This window comes from Prorops nasuta, unplaced genomic scaffold (assembly GCF_024137725.1).
Source record: "Prorops nasuta isolate Cenicafe-Biocafe unplaced genomic scaffold, Cenicafe_Pnas_1.2 PNAS00005, whole genome shotgun sequence".
NCBI lineage: Eukaryota > Metazoa > Arthropoda > Insecta > Hymenoptera > Bethylidae > Prorops > Prorops nasuta.
The window spans coordinates 6,847,376-6,866,596 of NW_027116802.1; the positions used below are offsets into that span (position 1 = coordinate 6,847,376).

General features: G+C 39.1%; 3 protein-coding genes across 4 annotated transcripts; 2 read left to right on the forward strand and 1 right to left on the reverse strand.

Annotated features, from left to right (window-relative positions):
- On the forward strand, positions 1-11,284 carry LOC136773477 (protein FAM135A). 2 transcript variants are annotated; one of them, XM_066727185.1, is made up of 15 exons: positions 1-126; positions 819-895; positions 1,021-1,234; positions 1,909-2,043; positions 2,225-2,254; positions 2,462-2,543; positions 3,266-3,463; positions 3,544-3,681; positions 3,812-4,052; positions 4,311-5,006; positions 5,086-6,796; positions 6,963-7,269; positions 7,469-7,718; positions 7,825-8,052; positions 8,122-11,284. In XM_066727185.1, the coding sequence occupies exons 1-15, from the start codon at positions 50-52 to the stop codon at positions 8,325-8,327; spliced, it is 4,590 nt and encodes a 1,529-aa protein (XP_066583282.1). In that variant the 5' UTR covers positions 1-49; the 3' UTR covers positions 8,328-11,284. The 2 variants fall into 2 exon arrangements, with proteins under 2 accessions (XP_066583282.1, XP_066583283.1); XM_066727186.1 differs by having other exon boundaries at positions 3,266-3,460; positions 7,068-7,269; positions 8,122-11,283.
- Positions 11,285-11,305: 21 nt separating this feature from the next.
- LOC136773821 (kelch-like protein 10) lies at positions 11,306-14,718 on the reverse strand. The gene is made up of 9 exons (XM_066727732.1): positions 14,540-14,718; positions 14,114-14,451; positions 13,650-13,981; positions 13,353-13,531; positions 12,983-13,194; positions 12,392-12,727; positions 12,154-12,276; positions 11,921-12,088; positions 11,306-11,831 (listed from the first exon to the last, which is right to left on the reverse strand). Exons 1-9 carry the CDS (start codon positions 14,716-14,718, stop codon positions 11,611-11,613), a joined length of 2,088 nt encoding a protein of 695 aa, XP_066583829.1. The 3' UTR covers positions 11,306-11,610.
- Positions 14,719-15,352: 634 nt separating this feature from the next.
- Positions 15,353-19,008, forward strand: LOC136773866 (15-hydroxyprostaglandin dehydrogenase [NAD(+)]-like). Its single transcript, XM_066727794.1, has 7 exons — positions 15,353-15,669; positions 16,363-16,487; positions 16,918-17,041; positions 17,266-17,372; positions 17,475-17,648; positions 17,729-17,883; positions 18,015-19,008. Exons 2-7 carry the CDS (start codon positions 16,395-16,397, stop codon positions 18,127-18,129), a joined length of 768 nt encoding a protein of 255 aa, XP_066583891.1. The 5' UTR covers positions 15,353-15,669; positions 16,363-16,394; the 3' UTR covers positions 18,130-19,008.
- The last annotated feature ends 213 nt before the right edge of the window (positions 19,009-19,221 follow it).

Below are 19,221 nucleotides of genomic sequence, written 5' to 3' on the forward strand. Positions count from 1 at the left end.
TGGGGGGTGCTCGACAAGGGGGAGGGTGGTTCTTCCTTCGCGAAGAGAGATGAGCGATCTACAGGCCACCCTCGAGTTCTCCCTCGAGCTCTGCAAATTCTATAATGTTGACCTCTTCCAACGTGGGTAAGTAACATTTCATTATATTTCCCTTCGTCATCATCTTCTTCCGGGCAGTGAGAAAAAAACACTTCTTGGAAAACAACCTGACTCAATATAAATTTACCGAATGCAGGAACTAGCTTATTCGTCCAATATTTAATTTTTATAAACTCATCGCCTCTTTTATCTCTACTCCAATGTCACTCGCTGCATATAATTATTCCCAAGCCGTGGCAAACTTCGGTCGACCGGAAATAATTTTCCTTCAATATTTTTTATTTATATCTTACGTTTCTTCATAACGAGCCCCTGGGAGAAAAGCCAATACCAGGAAATGGCTCGATGAATAATATGGATTTACCGGCTGTGCTACACCGCTTTTTTCTACTCGATGTTCTTAAAACGCATAATAATTTGCTCCGTTTCTTCGCTTTCCCTTCACTGCGCGCCAAATGCTCCAGTTCGATTCAATTGTGAATATTTTAATCTATATTTATACATCTTACGACTCTTCATTGTCCCGTAGTAAAGGGAAACAATATCGAGATAAAATACGAGGATCTAAATCAGAAAAGGAGAGTAACGGAATTAGATGATGGAGTATAAAGCAAAAGATGAGACGTTGCAACTATAATATCAGGATATAATATATATAGTGTATAGCAACCACGTTATCTTTGTGAATTACGGCAGCACGAAACTTATCCTTCTTGCAGGTACTATCAAATTCGGACAGCACTCAGGGTGTCCCCAAAATTGCCAGTTAAAGTTGAGGTTAATCAGCTGCGAAATCGTGAGTGCTTATATAATTAAACGTTAATAATTTGGCTCTGTATTTCTAAAAGATTTTTAGGAAACATATATATATATATACATATAAGAATAAAATGAGTATTTATTTTATCGGGGGTGGCACAGATTCACTGGAGGCACCAGGTACGAGTAAGCGCTTTCAGATCTTGTATAGAAACGAGGAGGTGACATTAGGTACTTCCGTGCTGTTCCGGGCGCACGTGCTGGTGCACAGTCATAAGATCGAGGAGGCCCTCTCGCGCACCCACTTCAATCTCGGCGTGGAATTATGGTTCAGTGAGCCAACGCAGCCTGGAAATATGGCCTGCGTCTCTTCTAGGTAAGACTCTCTTGCAACTTCTCATCCATCTCGGCCAAGTGTCAATCAATAGTCTACCCGAGAATCTTCACTGTATACACCTAACTTTATTCTATAACCGTTTTACAAATTCTTTCAAGCAAATCTACCTAAATATCGAACACTTTTAATCAATCGATTTCATATTTGATCGTTCGTTGAGCAAAACTATCAAGCTTCACAGTAATTTGTCGAGAACATAAAGAGTTAAAGTTGTTAAGAATCAGACAAGTGCAACCATTAATGCAAAACTAAAAAACAAAACAAATTCTTTGATGACTCGGTTGTATCTTGAGTTAGTGAAACTACCGCGTATTTAGCAGTAAAGACGTGTGTATAAGTAGTTAAAGCTGTCAAGAGAATCAGACCAGTGGGGTTTATTGCAAAACTATAAAAAAACAAGCTCTTTGATCAATTAGTTATAACTTTGATCGTCCTTTGTGTCGAGCTTCGCGTTTAGCAGTAATAAGGAAAATTAAGGGGTTAAAGTAAATAAGAATCAGACAAGTGGCAATCAGTGCTTATGGGTAAAAGTCGGGCAAGTGGCTGGGTGGGTTATCAGAGTGGAGAGAGAAGGTGAGAAGAGCGTAATGCGGTGTTCAGATGATCGGGAAGGATAATCTGTAGTGCGGTCAATAAAATTGTATTGTTGTTAGGGCACTGCAGCTGAACTTCGCACCCACCAAGGGTCTCCATTATCATCTACCGGTGCTCTTCGATTATTTTCATCTCGCCGCTGTATCCATTACGATCCACGCCTGCCTCGTTGCTCTTCATCAGCCTTACATCAAGTCAGTATCGTTCCGCATCCACTAATACCACCCCCCCCCCCCTCTCAGTCATTATCGATGTTATCAACATTCTTCTTTTTGTTTTATGCCTCGTTGCTGCTGTTGCTGCTTCTGCTGTCGTCGCTGCTAACGCTGCTACTCTTTCCCATCCACCATCCCTTCCACCTCTCACTCTCTCCAGAAAGAGCATTCTGCACTATGTACAGAGCTGGTGAGTCCATCTTTCTCTAGATCTCTGCTTAATTCTTCATCAACGCATCGAACCAAAAATCCTGCTAATTTTGGTAGAAATCTGCTATAAAATACGATACACATCGATGCATCGTTGACGTAGTGAAATATAATTTTATCAGTCTTATTCATTTTCTATGGATCTCGATGGTTTATTAACACATGCTTAAAACTATAAATATTGCAGTGCTCCAAGGGGTGGAAAACCTTGGTTGCAAACCAAGCAGAATGCAGCTAATGGGGACAGTAATACTACATTTGGAAATATTGTAAGTCTATATACGTTTTTTTATATAATTGGATTTTTCTAATTCATTCATACATATGTAGGATGTCTCAGAATTTATGGTCAAGCAGCAAATACTAGACAGATGAGCCAATGTCGAGAGGAAAATTCTTGTAAAGCTTTTTCATATTGTTAAAATTATGATCGAATTGTATTACAATATGTTTAGGCCATTATTACTGTACATAAATGTTTATGTATGTTGGTACATATTGATAATATTAAAAAGATTTATAAGATTTTTTATACATGTGATAATAACGATAAAGCAACGTTAATAATTTGTTTTCTTATTGCTAATATATATTTCATGTTATATTAAAGTCTATCTTGTGGCGTAATTTTATTAAGTCGTAACGTACAGAAGATATTATTTAACTATAGTTAAATACGAACAATATTCGAAATAGCGTAGAATAACTTTTTATGGTCACATGATAATTAGGCAATAAAAACTATAATGAATTTTTTCGTACTATTGCTATTTATCATGCAGCAAAACAATTTATGTAGTCTTTCGGTCTAAACATATCGTTATGTAACTCTGAACCAATTAACAATATTATAAAAAATTGTAGAAGAATTTTCTTCTGAAAATCAGACCTTCCATGTAGGATTTGCGGCTTGGTCATCAATGTTGAGACACTCTGAATAAACTGTACTTATAACGTGTTTGATAATATTTTTCTTTTGATCACTTATAAGGAGAGTACAACAAGATGTGTGGGCTCTGCAACCAGAATACAGCATGCCAGATTGGTGCAGCAGGAAGTGACGAGGTTACTTTTAACTGCCAGGGAATCATTGCTGAGTGATTTGGCTGATTTAGCTAGACTGCTACCTTCCTGGCAGCAGAGAGCACTGGAACTTGCTCAGAACACGCACAAGGACATCACCAAGGTGGTGCCTGCAATCGTACATCATTTTAGCTTCATTTATCCTAAAAGAAATGTTGTCAATTGACTACTTCTTTTATTCTCCAGAAAATGATGGACAACGAAGAAGCGGACATAGCTCAGCTTTGCGCACAAAACATCGTTCTCTGGCAGCATTTCCTCGAAGCTTTTTCAGGTCGCGAAGCGGTTCATCAGCATCTCGCGAGGATTCATCACCAGCTGCGGGTATGATTAAATTTTAAGCTATAACGATATAATGGACATAAATTCTGATAGACGAATGTCGAAGGATTGGGTAAGCTCGCTTGAGAATAACGATCGAATGATAAATATGATTTTGGCGATGATGTATCAGGTTAAACGGTTCGCCGAGGGCTTCTTCGTGCTGGAGAACCCTCGAATGTCGGCAGCCGGTTGTTACGATGCAAATTATCAATCGTATCAAGCGGTGAGCGAGGCGGCAAGACGATCGCGTTATCTGGCTTCGTTACCACCATTACCTGTCCATTGTCCCGAGCTGGACGGTGACCTGCATTCGTTGCCTTTGATCTTCGAGGATCAATACGCCGACATGCAGCAGAGGCACAGAAACAGTGGTAAGAGCCAATCCGAGAGTGGAATGCTTAATTATACAGACTTGATATTCCTGCCTCATTAATTTCTCTTATCGAGAGATAATTGCGATTATCGACAAGGCCAATGGGCCAGTATTAGTTGGATAGACCCTACGTCGTATAGAAGCGAGACAACGCGGAGCAACGTTCTCCAGCTTAGTGGCCAGTAAACGGAATATCAATCGTAACGCCGGTTAATTAAGCATCTGACTTAAGTAAGCTTGTTTATTTATACGATAGTTCCCAGTATGGATGACTGCAGTTGTGGTATCGCAGCTATTCTGGAATCCCGTTCGTTGGGCATCTGGTCACCGAGGAGCGAAGGAGCCGCGCAGGACTTGGCCACGGCACAGGCACGTTTCATAATGACGCAATCGACGCTTCCGGCGAGACACAGCAAATCTTTGGACCAATTGGGGCCAGATTTGATGCCCCAGCAACCGAGGACGTCACCGAAGACACTGCCAAGGTCAGTGTCGACTCAGCTCTTCCCTCGACAACGCGGAGGATTGAAGAACTTGACGCCACCAGCAACCGTGCCAACCAGGGGAAAGCACAGATCAGCCATACCGTCCAGTACAACCCTCTTCCCTCCCACGGACCAGCAACAAGCTTGCTCCGCACCCAATCCATCCCTTGCCTCCACCCCCGTCGCCACCTTGCCACGTGCCAAGTCCACGCAGATGCTCTTACCCAATCATCATCATCAGCAGCAGCAACAGCACGATCATCAAAATTCCTCCATAGGATCCCTGCTAGCCGCCATTTTCCCCGATATACCATCCACCGACCATTTACCTGGCTATCGACCTTCTTCAAACTCCTGCGATCAAAACCTTACAGTCCCTGGGGCCACCTGCATAGGGACCTTCAACCTAGCACAATTAGCCGATTGCCTCACGACTGAAAGTAAATCAACTGCCAATACTGTGGAAGGTATACCGAGTTCTCTTCTTAGAGTGTACTATAATCAGGTAATAATTATTTAATACTTATATATTATATCCTTTTCTAGATTACTACTCCCTGGACACGAGAAAAATTCGACTGGAACCGAGAAGTCATCGACTACCACCGAGGCAATTGCACAATACTTTGAGCAACGATCGAAATCATTTTTTAGCTGGCAAGATGACTTCCGGTAGCAAACTCCTACAGGATAATCAGCCGTTGCACACAGCGACTTTGGACAGGGTTACTTATAAAGGAAATGCTAAGAAGCATCAGTCCAGTCAAGGTGGCAAAAGTCATCAGCAGAATGGGCTGGAAAACCGTAAATTTAACAGTTTGGGCAAGAATACGAGTCCAGGTCGTAATGGTGAGTCCCACGAGACTAATGGAAGCGTATCTTCCTTGTTGTTGGCTCCTGCCAATAGAAAGTCAAATTGTGGAACGATGGACACGTACGCGTGTAAGACGAACGGTACCAGCAGGAGTCACGTTGAAGCTGATAGGCTGAAGAGACCAAAGAGTACGGAGAGATTGATCAACGAGGAGAGAAGCGATTGCTGTGATTTTAAAGAGAGATCTTCGTCCACTAATCGTAGGAAACGAAGAGATGAGAGATCCAGCAGATCTCCGCGTAAGGACACGACGTCTTACCTCGACGAGAAGAATTCTCAGTCCGATAAGAGAACTCGTGAGATACAAGAACCGGTGTACGAAGTGATAGCACCGGTAGCAGAAACCAAGAGGGAGAATCGTGTGGAAAGAAGGAGGGATAAACATGGGAGGAGACCCCATTCTGCACCGATCCTTGACACTGACAATGTTCAGGATGAGGGGAAAAAGTGTGGACATAAGAACAGAAAACTTGCACCCCCACCCCCAGGATATCAGGATCCAGCCGTGTCCTCTTTACCAAAGAATCGTCACACGTCAACTGGGAATTCGAATAGTGTTTTAGAGGTGGAGAATAATAATAAGATAATTTTAAGGGTGGATCCTATAAAATCCCCAGGAGAAACTCCCATGACCAACGGGACAACGTCGAATGGAACTTCGGCTGGGGCATCGGTACCGTTGAACAACAAAAGACTGAGGTGTGCCAGTGTCCCAGTGGCACAGAACAAAATTGTCGTGCCTCGCAGTGCGGTGTCCTTACCTTGCATGCCAATTCGTGATAGCAAAGATAGTCTCAGCAATAATCTTCCTGTCATTCCAAACCCTTCGAGTCCACCGTCCACGAGGCCCAGCAGTCCCACTACCAGCTCCAGCTCCAGCAATCTCACATCCGAGTGCTCTGGATGGGTCAGCAGTGGTGACACCTCCAGCTCGGAGTATCGCAAAAATGCCAAGCTCTCGAACGAGCAGCTGCGTCAAAAACTCTCGAAGATCGTTCCGAAGAAGGAGAAAGTTCAGAACGACAGCATTGCCGAGCACTCGTACGAGGAAGTACGTCTGCCACCGCCAAAAATGTTCCAGGATGAACCACCGCCTCCCGAAGAATTTCGGGATCCACCCCAGCCAATCGATAATCCTCTTTATCACATTTACGAATCTGTAAAAAAATCCAGGAGTCCGAAACAGAACAAAACTGCACCCTGCAGTCCTCAGAGGAACAGAGATAAGGAGAGGGATCTTGTTTACTTATCCAGAGACATATGTCTGGATTGTTATCAAGAAGGGAAAGAACTTTTGCAATCCACGCAGGATGATTTTATCAATTTCAAAAAGTGCAAAGAAGAATTCAAGAGGCAAATGAATTTCACTGGCAGGATTTACAGGTATGCTATGATGCTCTCCAGCATGACTCCTTTTATTTGTAAAATCCAAATTTCTTTCGTTTTTCTCTTTTTCTTTTGTTTCTTTCTTTTTTTTTTAGGTCTCTTTCATTCTATTAATTGGCATTAGATGTTTTAAGTTGTCTGTGTTGTCTACCTGACCCTTTAGAGAACGCAAGGATACCCAGTTGCGTTTCCATAAACGTGCCCAATCCTTTGGATATGGCGATATTCCGATGCAGTCATCCATTCTAAGATCGAATGTGCCTCTTAGCGATTATCCAAATCTGGCCTCGACCCTGCCATACTTCCATATCAGCGACGAGTTTCGACTCTTCTCGCCGGAAGGGGCTCACCTCATCATTTGCGTTCACGGATTGGACGGAAACGCGGCTGATCTTCGTCTAGTTAAAACATACCTGGAATTGGGTCTTCCCGGGGCTCACCTCGACTTCCTCATGTCCGAGAGAAATCAGGTATAATCATCGATTGATCATCGATTTTTCCCAAACTCTTTCAAATTGACGCATTATATAAGTATACAAACACGTTTGTCCTCCGAATATATACATGGAACGTCGGTAGTACATTCTTACACGACATTTTTAAGAATAAACTTGTACAGAATTGCAAGTATACGGATGATTTACTGATGATCATGATGTTTGCACAAAGGGCGATACGTTCTCCGACTTCGAGACCATGACTGATCGCTTGGTAGGCGAGATTCTTCATCACATTGAAACTTCTGGTTTGAACCCGACTAAAGTGAGCTTCATCGGGCATTCCTTGGGGACCATCATCATTCGGAGCGCTCTCACGCGACCAGAGTTATGGCCGCTTCTTCCTCGATTACACACTTTTCTTAGCTTGAGTGGACCGCATCTAGGTACTCTTTACAATACCAGCGGATTGGTCAACGCAGGCGAGTCCTTCACTTTCATTCTTCAATTTTTTTGTATATAGCTACATATATATATATATATATACCAATTATTCTCTGATAATGTGTATGTATATACAACAAACAGGAATGTGGTTCATGCAAAAATGGAAGAAATCCGGATCGTTGCTGCAGCTGGCAATGAAGGATTCATCCGATGTGAGGCGCTCCTTCATGTTTCGTCTGAGTCAAAAGAGCAATCTTCAAAAATTTAAACACGTCCTGCTCTGTGGAAGCGCGCAGGATCGATACGTACCGCTACACTCGGCCCGAATAGAGCTTTGCAAAGCTGCCGTTCGTGATCCGACCGATCAAGGTACATCTCAAAGTTCATTCGGAAGGGATTGATCAATAAAAAATGACTACTTTTTACGAAATCTTTCAGGCGCAGCGTATCGTGAAATGGTACAGAATATTTTGTATCCGGTGATGTCAGCACCAGGAGTTAGCCTGGTGAGGTACGACGTGCACCACGCTTTGCCACCAACTGCAAACGCCCTGATCGGTCGTGCAGCTCATATCGCCGTCCTCGACTCCGAGCTTTTCATCGAGAAGTTCCTCCTCGTTGCAGGTCTCAAGTACTTCAGATAAGGAACGGACTGCTTAGATCCATAATTCAAGAAATAATCTTTAATCTCGATTAGTACCAATGAAACCTGTGGACGCAATCGGTCGCTAGAGACTATTAACGTCATTACGTAAATTAGGCCAAATTAGTGTCCATTCCATCGATAATTATCACGTTATGTAAATTAAAAGTCGAATCTTCGTAGTCGGGTCTCGTAATGAAATATTCTTCGTTATACAGAGAATATTATATATATATATATCGATCGGTGATTCTATACAGCTTTTTGATCAGCGTCGTTGCTCTTCTCTCTTAAAGATAAAAGAGGATAGAAGAGAATAAAAACCAATACATTTTTCGTCTCGCATAAATTTAACTTTGTGACCCGACCATGCATCGAGGGGCTACGAAAATTCATCCGGGTGATTCTACGACGTTTTACACAAAATGCGCGATCGGTACAATGTTAATAAAAAAATTCGTAAGAAATAATACGTGTTGTCTGATAAAGATAATTGGTGAAAGATAGATAATGCTTTAGGTGAAATTTCATGATGAATATGGAATTGTTTATCGTCGAGTATTCGCAGGTGTTTATCCTTCAGCTCATAATGAGAATAATAAGAGTAAGAATATTCATATATTAATATCAATAAGTAAGAAGAATAATAATAGTACCTACTAATGATAATACTGATAATAATAATGTCGTGAAGGTTCGAAGATCCTGACGATTCATCGAAAGTTCAAGGGCGAATATCGAATCGGATGGACCTAAAACATAGAGGGGCCTATTCTCGTCGTGTTAGCAAATAGTCCTCTCTAGTCGTTTGTATAGTCTTTGAAAAGGCGCGCGGATTAGATCGACGCGATGCTTACACAGTCCCCTGTGCAGTAGAGGAACGTAAACTTTCAATTACAATAGACTTTTGAGTGAATTATTTTCTCCTACTGCACGGTAAGTTCTATCCTATTTATTTGAAAGAAGAAATTCAGTTGTATATCGTATATTGCCACGTTCGCACTCGACGAAATACCAGTTCGGCCTAATTTATCCCAAAAGATAACGGTTAAACAATTCATCCTTACATTGTTCAAAGACACGCAAAAACTCGACACAACCGCCTTACGACTGGCGCAGAACGATTCGAAAGAGTCCTCATTTATATAAAACTGCAGTCTTGGAATTTCTGTCACAAAAAAAAATGTCGTTGTGCGGTTTCCTCATCAATGTCGCTATAATTAATGAAAAGTTAATCGCTATATGTTCGACCTTAACTTATATTATTCTCGAAAGATTTCAATCGATCAATGAACGCACACTGATTTGTCGGATTGGTCGCGTAATCAATGGCCATTCCGAATGAAGAGTTTTCTTGAGGAAAATGGTCGTCGCATTTATCGTCGTGCACTTCCGGTGCGAATTTTCGAAATGTACAAGCGAGCGAAATGCGAGATAATGTCTAACCGCCAGGAAAGTTACGAAACGTATGTCAATTGCTATCCTCAGATAAGTATGAATGAGTGTTGAGTGTTATTGAGAGCGTGGACGAAATCGAGAAGGAGAATATATTAAAAAGCGAGAAAAGACCGTTGAATTTTAAAGAGAGAAATATTCGAAACCTAAGAAGGCGTCGTGTCGACGATTATCTTATATCTCTGTCTTGATAAAATATCCATTCGACGAATCGATAAAAAAATATTTGAAAATATTGTCAAGAGATTTGACGAGAAAATTTTGAGGAAACTGGTCTATTAATGGAATTTTCAAAACGTACGTAGGTATAACAAGCGAGAACTGTTTCGAGTGAATGAAGTCCCTCCACTGATTCTCAATTGCTCAGAATCTTTCTTATATGAATCTTATTGCTTATCGTGTCGCTGCAATGTTTTCAAAGTTTAAAACATCTTTTTTCTTCGTCCCTCTCATGATTGTTTAATATTTCAGCATTTAATAATACGTCATCGATAAAATCTTTGGAATAAATATGTGTTTACGATTGTCATGAATCAATGAAATTTATTAACAGAAATAGTGATATTCGCAAAAATAAAATCTATTGAATTTTTTCTTGTTAGTTAATAAATTTCACCTTCGTCTGGATAATTATAAACGTTTGATAATCGTCCGCAATATTTGAAAGCTTGCTCGAAAAATCCCTTAATTTCAAATAGGAGGATTAAGAAATGCATGAAGGAATTTGTCCTTTTTGCGATATGAATACCGTGCCATGTGAAATTGTTCTATTATAATATTAGAAGAACGGAGATGAAAAGAAGAGATTCGATTTGCTTTTACAAAGAATTTATAATATGGGGTTTTTATTGCAGTCCAATTGTTTGCTCAACTATATAATTATTAATTTCGCAGTTGTACAGTTTACACTGGTCGCGAATCCATGTCAGATTCGAAGACTTTTATTTACCTCTTTAAGATTATGATTTTTTAGAAATTTATGGTAACGCTGGAACGACTGCGACTGATGAGCGTCTATTAATGAAAACGTCTATTTCAACCGAAATAATACGCTTATTATACGAACTTGACGTTTCCTTTTGTAGTCGTAGAATTCTTTCTTTTTCAACTTATTATTATAAATGTACAATTTATAAGTGCGAATGTAATCAATGTTTTCTTGCATATGAAAGATTGAATTACAAGGACTGTTGAAATTTACTTACGCTTTTCCATTATTCCTATACATTATTTTAATTTTAGTTAATATCTACAGTCGAAGGATTATTTTATGAATATGCACAAAGGTTGTATAAAAAACGCTGACGATATCTAATAATTGTGTATCTCTGGCAATGTCGATACTCAAATCGGTTACTGATTTCCGAATCACGAGTCAATAATCCAGAGCTATTTATAAATAATTTATTGGGTTAAAACCACGGGAAGGGCATAAAAATTGCAACAGCACCCAGTCAAGATGAAGTCATACAAGCAAAATTAAATCAATTTTCTCAATCGTTAAAAAGTAATTTCTAATATTCTACTCTAAAATTACAATGGCGAGAAGGATGGGTAAAAGTGTCTTACGTATATATAAAAATTCTAATTTATAACCATAATTAGGCCTATTAAACAAATATAAATAGATCACAACAATAACAAAAAATAAAATTGAATCAAATAGAGAAATATATCACAGCTCGCCTGTAAATTTTCTAAAATCTCGATAAAAATAATATACATAAAACATTGCTTCGTACAAAAAGTTATTAAAAATTTTAGCATTTAAAAAGAAGAGGTAAAAGGAGGGCCTCCCTCCTGACATTCAAACTTGATTTCATAGCGTTTCAATCCACGTCTAAAGGATCTTCTTGATGAAAATTTTCTGCATTTTCCTCATAGTCGTTAGGAAAAAAGTTTTCGACGCCCTCGGCAATTCCATCCATGAATTCCTCGACCGAAAACGGAGCCGCTCTGCTGAAATTGTGTTCATCAGGGACAACAAAATTAATGTCGACTCCTTCACCTGCATTATTCGGCTTATTTTGATTCATCGACAAAGCTTGTCCTAAAATTGATTTAAAACATCACCTCGTACATTGTACAGCAAAATATTTTCTACCAATCAATTAAAATATAAAAAAAATGCTATTTCACCCTGTCCTATATTTTCAGCCTTGCTCAGGTACGAGTATTCCCTCGCATTAGGCAGACCAGCGATTACACAAGCACTGAGGCCACTTCGAGTTAAATTCATTGGGGCAGCATCGTACCATTCGTTGCTGTCCACATCAAAACACTCTACGGAGGCTATTGTAGTAGTGCCTAGATATATAAAGCACAAGTGCCAGGTGGATAAGTAGACTCGATGAATTAGGCATAAGAGTTACCATTGAAACCACCAATCACAAAAATCATATCATCCAAAATGACAGCGGCAAAGTTGCTTCGCGGAGTGCACATTTCAGCTATTTCGTACCAAGAGTCGTTCTGTCTAGGATTGTAACACTCGACTGAAAATGGGGATAAACGTCTGTCTTATCAGCTGCCTTGTCGTTTAAACGACGATGAGATATTACAGATTTAAAAATAAATGAAGAATATTAAGCGGAGAGATAACTTTGGTACCAGAACTGAGTCTAAAGGCTCCATTGTATCCACCAAGCGCATATAGGGTGTCGCGATATGTCACCAGAGAGACGCCGGATCTAGGATGGATCATGGATCGTATGAAACTCCACTGATTGGTTTCGACGTCGAAAACTTCGGCGGTATTGAAAATTTCCAGCCCATTAAAGCCACCGACGATATAAATTTTGTCCTCCAGAGCAGCTGCGCTTGCATCAGAGCGTTGCATATACATGGATGGTATCAATTCCCATTGGTTCTTTACTGGATCGTATCTCTCTGCTGAATTCATTCTGGTATAACCGTTGTATCCTCCCAATGCGTAGATTTTTCCACCTAAAAATCCTCTAATCGCTACACCATTTCCCATTATGCTATTTACGCTCCTTACAGTTTTTTCATCACTAAACTAATTGTAATTGTTTATGTATATTATATTTAGATATAGGAAAACTCATTCTTGTGACGCATTTTCATTATATTAATCGATAATAGGACTTTTCCTAAAAATCTATTGATTTTTTTTTTTTGTAATTTCAATCTTTTTAATTATTTAGGTTACGTTTATCCATATATAGAAAATTTTATTACCATGAGTGCAGAGACTGACGTAACATCTTGCGTTATACATGCAAGCACGTTCTCGCCATTCCTTTGTGATTGGATCGAAACATCTGACAGTGTTGAAGTGTTTCTTGCCATCGTAGCCACCGATCATGTAAATCAGGTTGTCCAATACGCAAAGCCTGTGATAAGCCCTCGGCGTTACATCGGTGTTCACCGATAAGAACCATCTGTCAGCTCTAAAATTATAATAATTAAAGATTCAGTTAGAATAATAAATTAGCAGCTTGGCAATACCACGGGAAATAACGTATAATTATTATTCTGTTAAAAATTTTAAATTAGTATCAGAGAGATGAAATATGTAAATAATGGACTTTCACGGCGAAATAATGACCTAGTATCATAGGTTTCGATGAAATTAGTCGGTGACCCAGCACTCCAGCCTCCAATCGCGAAAAGTATTTCGTAAGGTATTCTTGGTTTCGAAAGTGGATGATGAAGATCAATTTCACCATATTTGGCCTCCTGCTCATTCAGGCAATCGCTCGCCAGTGCCAGAATTTTTTTACACTTCTGCATCAAAAAGCCGTTCAAATAAATGTTTACAAAAATATAAATAGAGTGGTGTGTACATATATATATATATACAGTCGCGCACACACAATGTTACAGAAAATTCAAAGAAACTCACTTTATTACCAACGACGAATTTCCATCTAAGAACGGTATTATTAAAATAATTGTAATTTAAAAAACCAAATCTAATGCAGGATAGCAAAGTTGGTAAGAAACTCTTTCTTTTTTCACTGTTAAATTCGACCCAAGACTTCATAGCTTCGAAAACCAACTCTTCGTTTCTCACATTCAAATCGTCATCCTGTAATATCGCTACAAGCTCTTCGTGGGTGAGATCTTTGAACTCGGGACTTTGCGTGAATATACTTTTAAATCGATAGCGAATAAATTTTCGACCTTTTTCCTCAAGGCTGTTGCAAAAGTAATACCGAGCAAATTTAACGATACCTGGAGGAGGAAGAAACGAAGAAACGTCAACTTTCGGTGCAATAACGATATATCGAGGTAAGCGTCGTACACACTCGGATCGAGACGCTTATCTCAGAGAAAGAAGGGAATTTTATGAAATATAATAAGAACCTAAGCAATTTTCAGGTCTTAGCTCTTGCAGGAGGAACTGACAGCAGAGCTGAACTATTCCAAGGACCTCAAATTGATCGGCCAATGGGAGTAGCTGCTCGACATTATCCGCGGTAACGTTGCAGGTACCAGTGTAGGCATAATCCAAAATTAATCTAAAAATATCAGGTGACGCAAAGTCGATGGACACTTCGTTGGTTTCGTTCTTTCCACTTTTCAGACTGTTGACGAAGAGGGCCTTGAAGTAGGGACTGACAGCCGACAAGATAGCACGGTGGATCGGAAAGGAACGATCCCTGGCACAATTGATCAATCCATCGCACAATTGTTCATTGCTCCTGCACCATTTGGGATTCCATACGGCATATAGGAATAGTTTATTTACGTGAAAAAAGAGTGAAAAAGAAGCTTAACGCGATTCCCCACCTGAGCTCGGACCATACAATAGGGAAATGTACAACTGTGTGATTGACTGGTGAACATATGCATCTCCTGATCTCACTGGACTGATGTTGTTTCTTGGATAACTTGCCATTGGACCCTCCACTGGAACGTACCGTCCGCCCGCGTGACCACTTCCGGGATTTGAATCTGCCGCCGTCCATCGATCCCGCCGACGGCGACCTTCCTCTGACCAACGTCCCAAGGTCACACGTCGTCCTTGACCCCAGATCCTCAAAATTCCCTCTTTCAAAAAATCACAAAGCGTCTCGTCCTTGTCTGGCGCACACGAAACTCGCGGCCATGACAGACGAACGACGATAAAATCTTCAGCGTGAAATTCACCATTTCGAGATCTATCGATTTTTCTTCGGCAATTTCAATAAGGTGCGAGAGGTGCACGCTAGTATGTGTGAGTCGTGGAGGTGGTGCTGTGGAAGTGGGGAAAGGGCGGGGTCAAAGTCGGTCGAACGATCGAATTTTGTGAGTTCGTAAGTAAGGGGTAAAATGAGGAGGGAGGGGGGGGGGGTGAGTGTAGCGATGGAAAAGATTTGAGTGATAAGGAGAGGGAAGGAGGAGACCCGAAGGTTAAGGGCCGCTGACTGAGAGGGCGCAGTGGCACCACGCCACGCGTTCTACGCAACGCCGCCAATCAATATATCGAGCTATATATGTGTGTGTGTAGTAGAGGGTGTGTGCATCGGTTGCCGGCTCAACTCACGGCCCACGGCGCTCACGACTGAAGCAGCGAGCGACGTCCTAGGACGACGACGGTCGACGAGTCTCCCGCAACGCTATCTCTCTCTCTCTCTCTCTCTCTCTCTCTCTCTGTTGTTGGATCGGGTCTTGCTAGTGTTGCTGCTCTGCTCAGTCAACTCAGTGTTGTGCTGCCTGAGGCAGCCGCTACGCCACACTCTGCCAATCGTAAACTCGATACTCTTCAAAAACTACAAATTCAAATAATATTACACTAATAAAATTAAATATATATATATATATATATAAAAAGTGTGCCAGTTTGACCTCGACCATCAACCACGACGCATCTTCCTGAAGAAGAACTTCGCTCCTCCAAAAACTGCCAAAGAATTCCGTCTGTGTCTTCTTGTCGAAAGGTACCAGATTTAACATTGAATTTATCTTCCAAAAACTCGAGGGAATTTTAAAAGTATTTCGAACTTAAAATTTTTAATTTATAATTATTGAAAAATTACAGTGATTTGTATGAATATATACTGAACTTCGGTAGATTTATTTATCAAGTATAGGAAGAAATGGAGGATTTGTAAAATAAATGTACAATGTCTTTTGAATATTTTCATGCTACAAATTTTGGTAACTTTCAAAAATGGTGCGTACGATGTAGTATGCGTTTGTACGTTCATTGAGCAGGAAGAGAGGGAGAGAGTAGATAGAAAGTGAAGCAGAAGCCACAGAACTCGTGTATCGAGCGACTGTGCGTACAGTCGAAGATGCTTCTTTTTGCGAATTTTATCTATAGATAACTCTGGTATAGCATTATAAGATTTGCTGCTGGGTATATACGTGGTGTACAATTGATACATCTAAAAACTGTCAAAAATGAATGAAATTTTATAAATATTTGATTTTCATGTTTACGTGCTCCCCTATGCATTATATAGCGTGCGGTTATCTGCTACAGACATTTGGCAATGAAATCTTATAATTTTATAAATAGTAATAGAAATTAAATAATTTTATTAGAAAATGAAAAATTCTTGTATTTAATTAAATTATAAATGAATTGACGAATACTTTTTGTAAAATTTATTAACATTTATGTTTAGGTGAGAGAACGACTGATTTCTAACCATCGAGAATGGAGTTGAAGGGGAGAGTTGCCCTTGTGACGGGGGCTGCTTCTGGTATTGGCAAGAGTTACGCTATAGAATTATTGAACCAAGGTGCAAAGGTAAGAATGATTTTTTTTTTAAGTAAAATTCTTTAAATAATCGTATTTAAATAGAAACTTGAAGTAAAATGATTTTCTTTTAATCTATTATTAATAATTGATTACTAGTTTAAAAGTATAATCGATTCAATTTTTAGCAACACTTGGTTCTTCAGAAGGACCATGAAAATGTAAAATACGCACGATTCCATTACTGGTGAAACTTCTTTTACGCAAAAATAGACAACCTAAATTTAGACTCCCTTGTGGCGCAGAAAGAAAGCTTGGTCTCTGCTATATAATCCTTATCGAGTATCATTCGACAAAAATAAAATCACCCAAAGATAACGATATTATATTGAATTAAGCCTTATCTGAAAGCTACATTAAGAGCAGAAACTTCGTATTTTCGACTAACAAAGGTTCTGATATTTTTATTATTTTTTTCCAGGTTGCTGTTTGTGATATTAACACTGAAGAAGGTATGGATTTGGTGAAAAGTTTGAATTCAAAGTATGGCAAAGATCGAGCTATATTTTGTCAATGCGACGTAACTGACTATCCACAATTCGAAGGTACATATTTGTAAAATCTTCCCTATCCAAAATCAAACACAAGCTATGCTGTACCTTTGTAACAAATATAAAAAATCTATCTTTTAGGTTTCATGAACGATACAATAATACTGTGATTGAAAAGATATAATTTATTGAGTAAACTATATAGGAATAGAGATTCAAAATTCATTCGAATAGAAAGATCTTTTATTAAATTTGTATAACGAGTCGTTTCTTTTTAGAATCGTTTCAATCAACAATTGCCACCTTTGGTCACATTGACATCGTCATAAATAATGCAGGAATAATGAATGATAGATTTTGGGAGTTAGAAGTCGATACAAATTTTGTAAGCAAATATTTTTTTCTAATCTATATAATGTCAATTATTTAAAATTATTGAGCATCCTTTTCATAGAAGAAAGAATATAAGAAAATTATGTGATTTTAGAATGGAGTGATACGAGGTACACTTCTAGCCCAGCGGTTTCTCGGCACCGACAGGGGTGGTCGAGGTGGAATTGTTGTAAACACCGGAAGTAACGTCAGCATCACTCCATATGTCAGCGTTCCAATTTACTCAGCTACAAAAGCAGCTATCGTAAGCCTCACAAGAGCTTTCGGCGTAAGTATACAATGTCAAATTCACTCGATTATGCAATTTTATATTTTGTCTTTCTTTCTCATCGTTTTTTTTTTTACTAGGACCAGTATCACGTGGATTTAACTGGTGTCAGAGTAATGGCACTTTGCCCAAACGCTACAGACAGCAAATTAGTGAAGGATGTTGGAAAACAATTGCTGTCTCCTCGATACGAGGATGCCTGGCACAGAGACACTGCTTCATCGGTTCCACAAAAGTAATTAATTTCTTCTTTATCGTTTAACTGGCTTTTGCCTCAGTGAACCGACCACACTTTTCTCAATTTTCTGAAACTGAAATTTTTCTTTAAATGTCCGTATTTTATCTCAAATCGTATAATTGTTTCAGAGCGGATCACGTAGGCAGGGCCCTCATCCACGTTCTCAGTACTGGAAAAAGTGGAAGCGTCTGGCTAGTGGAGAACGGTCAACCACCTCGCGAAATAACTTTCCCCAAACATTAAGATATGCGTCCATGAGGAGGCTTCTTCCCCTCGCTTCCTTGCAAATGAATAACTTTTGCCGTACCATAATCATAATTATAACGAGTTCCAAGTATACATAAACAATCATCGAGATGCGAAATATATTTGAAACACTGCCCGACCAACAACAAAGAACGTAAACTAATCGATTTTCTCAATTTATCCAAAAAAATCGATGCAAATAGATTCATCATTCGCTCCCTCGTTTCAGACTCTCATTAGCGATAGTAGATACGTTTATAACTGTCAAAGATAATCATAAGTATACCAATGAGAATCATGAGAGAAAGAAATTCGCACAAATAATAACAGTTATCGTGATAACGTCATATTCACTGTCAGAATTTTTATAAAATTTATTAGAGCGAGAAAATAGTAATAGGATTATATGCCCAAATTATTGCCAATGAGCCAATTTTGGTCGAACACAAATGAAAAGTCTCATTGTTCGTCGTCAAGTTTTAAGATCAAGCGTGAGAGGATCCAAAAAGAAATTATTTATGTCATCGGGGAAAAAATGAAATTTTGAAAAGGTACTTATTGTATAGAGGACACAATTATTTATTCAAGTATTAGCTAATCTTTATATTTATTGAGCGCAAATGCGAATGTTTTTTAATGAGAACTATCTACTTCTTAACGAACTGTCCAAGTTTTAATTACTTGCAAATGCTTGTTCGCAAAGTTTTCGTTAATTTTTGATAAAAATTTATAAACTTTGTAATCAAAGAGAGTTTATATTAGCGGGAGAACAATTTTTTAACTATAATCGGTGACTATTCCGTAACTAGTATAAATCGTTACTTTTGTTACCATTATCTGAAAATGTACGTTGCAAGCTTTTTTAATAAATATAAATGTTAATTCAAATGATTTTTGACTCAACACTCCATATACATTTATTTAACATTTGCATATACTTATCAGCGATATCTGAAGGGAGATATTCGTCTACTACACGCACACACGCTTGTCAGCAGCTACTAAAATGAATATGTTACTCGGTAGAATGAGTTCTTCATTTTGATACGTTCAAGAATTTTTTAGTAAATTTCTACCCTGGTATCGCTG